Source organism: Conger conger, chromosome 9, assembly GCF_963514075.1.
Source record: "Conger conger chromosome 9, fConCon1.1, whole genome shotgun sequence".
NCBI lineage: Eukaryota > Metazoa > Chordata > Actinopteri > Anguilliformes > Congridae > Conger > Conger conger.
This window is the reverse complement of record NC_083768.1, coordinates 4,912,828-4,916,465: the sequence shown is the minus strand read 5'-3', so window position 1 is coordinate 4,916,465 and position 3,638 is coordinate 4,912,828. Positions and strand designations below refer to the sequence as shown.

The 3,638-nt window shown below is 45.1% G+C and overlaps 1 protein-coding gene across 1 annotated transcript in view; it reads right to left on the bottom strand.

The window, feature by feature from the left end:
• The window catches only part of LOC133137944 (inositol monophosphatase 3-like), a 5,855-nt gene extending 2,922 nt beyond the window's left edge, over positions 1-2,933 (bottom strand). Inside the window, exons 1-2 of the mRNA XM_061256367.1 lie at positions 2,456-2,933; positions 289-448 (exon numbers count right to left, since the gene is read on the bottom strand). Coding sequence (XP_061112351.1) covers positions 289-448; positions 2,456-2,791 — 496 coding nt within the window. The 5' untranslated portion in view covers positions 2,792-2,933. The remainder of the gene's footprint in view (positions 1-288; positions 449-2,455) is intronic.
• Between the last annotated feature and the right edge of the window lie 705 nt (positions 2,934-3,638).

Genomic DNA, 3,638 nt, shown 5'->3' with positions numbered 1-3,638 from the left:
CTGAGTGCAGTTATCCAGCTAACTCAGTAACCCTGCTCTGTGGGTTTTACTGAGTGCAGTTATCCAGCTAACTCAGTAATCCTGCTCTGTGGGTTTTACTCAGTGCAGTTATCCAGCTAACTCAGTAATCCTGCTCTGTGGGTTTTACTCAGTGCAGTTATCCAGCTAACTCAGTAATCCTGCTCTGTGGGTTTTACTCAGTGCAGTTATCCAGCTAACTCAGTAACCCTGCTTTGTGAAACACCACCGTGCTCAGCAGACGCGCTTTAAGGTCACATGACCACAGACCGGAGTACTCGTGCGCGGCGTCCAGAGGGTCGATCCACACCGTGATGTCATCGGCCGCCACCGCTCTGCCCTCACCGATTGGCTGCAGGTCGGCGGGGATCACGCGGCTCCAGGCGCCCGTCTCCTCCGCCCCGACTCTGGGGTGCTGCTCCGCGTTCACCTGGCGTGCGGTACGGAGTCAACACGCCGCGCGGTATTAACGCGCAATTACACAACACTCGCCGCGCGCCCGCTGTCAAAAACTCATCTGTAGTCTGAGGTGTCCAATCTTATTTGAAAAAGGGCCAGCTTGTGTTTTAGCCGAGCACTACGACACCTGATTCAACTTTACATGGACTTCAATCAAGACTTTGTTAAGTAGAATCGGGTGTTAGTGTCAAGCTAGAATGAAAACCTGTACCCACATCGACCGTTTTCGGATGAGATTGGACACCCATGCGATGAACAGTGGTATCTGAACTATCCGCAGTAATGATTACTCATGCTTAATGTTATAATTGGTCATTTAACAATTGTTAAATCCTAACAGCCAAAAGAGGAATTGCCGCAATAAACACCCACAACCACAACACTGTTTATCCCTCCCCCAATAAGAACCAATTTTCAACCAATGAGCTTCAATTATTGTACAGCTGTACAACATTTAGGTACAGAGTGTCAGTCTGCGAACTGTATATTTTGAAACCCGAATTTAGAGACTATAAGCACAGCCAGAGGGTGAGTCAACATGTCAGAGAGCCTGTTTCAATGATAGGAAGGGGTTTATAATGATCTTGTAACAATGTTACACAAAAATCACAAAAATCTTACCAAATGTACCTTCAGGACCCTCAGGACCTTAATCACAGTGTAATGTCAAAGTCAGTGGCCTCCGACCATAGACCTTCAGAGTTCACTTTAAACTTCACTTTAAAATCAGCACCCACACGGACAGTGGAGGTGAGATAACAGTGTAATAAGCTGCTCTAATTGACTAAGTGCAGAATAACCAGGAACAACAGCAGACCCTGGAGCCCTCCAGGACCAGGGTTGGAGGCCACTGGTCTAAATGACGAACAGGATCTACATCCACAGTAATGGTTAATAATGCTGTATTTGGCCTCCACTGGCTTCCTATCACCGCGCACATCTGCTTCAAGGCCCTAGTGTTTTGGCATTTCAGGCTGCTAAGGGGACTGCCCCACCTTACATCCAATCCTTAATCACTCCCTACTCCCCAGCTAGACCACTCCGGTCTGCCAGCTCTGGTCGCCTTGTGGTTCCCTCACTACGAGCACCTGGCAGTCGAGCTGCACGTTCACGCCTGTTTTACGTTCTGGTTCCTCAGTGGTGGAATGAATTGCCTACCACTGTCAGGACAGCAGAATCCCTCCCCCTATTTCGACGCAGACTAAAAACACTCCTTTTCAAACTTAGTCCTCCCTCCTGATCACCCCTCCCCCTCCCCTCTGATATCCCTCGTCTAACCCAAATAAAATAATAATATATATATATACATACAATTTTGCACTTACGATGACTGTATGTTTTGTTTAGAACAGCACTTCATGTGTATTTTACTAGTTACGGATGTGATGCTTTAAACTTGTGGAAGAACCTATGCACTTGTAAGTCGCTCTGGATTAAAAGCATCTGCCAAATGACTAAAATGTAAATGTAAATGTAACGATGTAGTATTAGTGGTTCCTAAATGAGGACCTTAAATACAGTGTGACCTATGCCTGACTCATGATGGAGATATACTTGCTCGTCTGGGAATGCCGTCAGATAGGCCTGCCTCTTTCGCTCTCGAGCACAATGAGGGAAAGGGTCACTTTGTGATATCATTAATTAATTCATGTAATAATGTTGTACATGCTGCACTATAAAATAAACGAAATGTGTTTTCAACCGACGCAGTAATGCTTTTATTTTGAAATATCACAACCGGAATCTCTCCCCTCCCAAATAATCAACGTCAAAGGATTCGATTGCCCTTACTCTATTAGTGGCCAGCTAGGTAGCCAACTAGCTAATTAGCATTTAGCTGTATTTACAGATCTTGGACTTTCATATCTATTGAATAATTTGTCGTTTGTAACCGGTACGATCAATTCAGCACCAGTTCACGAAGCTTTTATTGTCAACTAAACCCACTCCCGCCCCTCCCCTGAGCTAGAGAGCTCACCTGCAAATAGGGAAACGTGTTTTTAATTAGATGGTACATCTTTTTATGAGAGCACAGATTTGCCATTGTGAGCCTTTCGTTTGCGCCATCCTTAGCTTTCCCTTTGGACTTCTCAAAAACGTTCTCCTCTCGAACCCGTCTCACTTCTCGGCCGCCTTGGAGCGCAGCCTCCACGGACAGGGCGAGCAGCTCCCGCAGATCCACCGTCCGGTGCTGCCGCAGCGCCGCGATTCTGCTGGATATAACGCCGGCGTAAAGATGGTAGATCACACCGACCCCCAGTAAACAAAACACTACCACCCCGAGAGGAGACAGCCGGATTCCCATTGGAGCCATTGGTCCAGCACTAGCCTATATTTTCTAGATATAAAACTCTCACGGATTCCGCTAGCTGCATCACAAAAGCGAGTCCGTTTGGAACCGCTATCTGGCTGCATTCTACAGCAATAGCTACCTAGCGAGAGACGTTCATACTGCACCCCGCGGTTCACTGGTGAAATAAATAGCTGGCTAGTTGCCTATTTCACATGTATACGCTAATAATACACTTGTATCCTTATCGAAATAGCCCATGTATTTCGCTTGCGACTTGTCCACTACCACTGTACACAAGTAATGGCGAATGCTACACAGATCTGTTACCGTACAACAATCACGATTATATTAAACAAACAAAAGATAAATTAAAGTACATTCTTTTCCGGGTCAAAAAAAACCCCCAAGTGACTTTATGACATTGCACTTTAGATTCACTAATAAAGCTAGTTACTTGTACTAAATTAAAGCTGTGTATCAACCTAGGTATCCCAAAAAAATGTTTTAAATTTACAACAGGATTTGTAGCTAACTTGGCTGAACGAATAAAAGGCTAATTGAGGTTGTTGTGGTTTTGTCAAATTATCTTTTGTCTACAGCTAGATGTCAGCATGCAACAGAAAATGGGCAAACCAGCCGGGTGGTTCGTTTTAAGAGGGCAGCCGGCCGTAGCAATGGCAGATTATTAGTTTACGGTTCAACGGTAAAGTGGCTTTTATAGATGCTGATTGGTTTCAGTTCTGTGTGCTTGCTGAACAAAATCTATCATCATAAGACTTAATCGCTGCTACATATCTTGAGATAAAATATTGCTCGACGCATGCTGACAGCCTTCTAGTTTTTGTATCGTCCATTTGTCAATAGATGC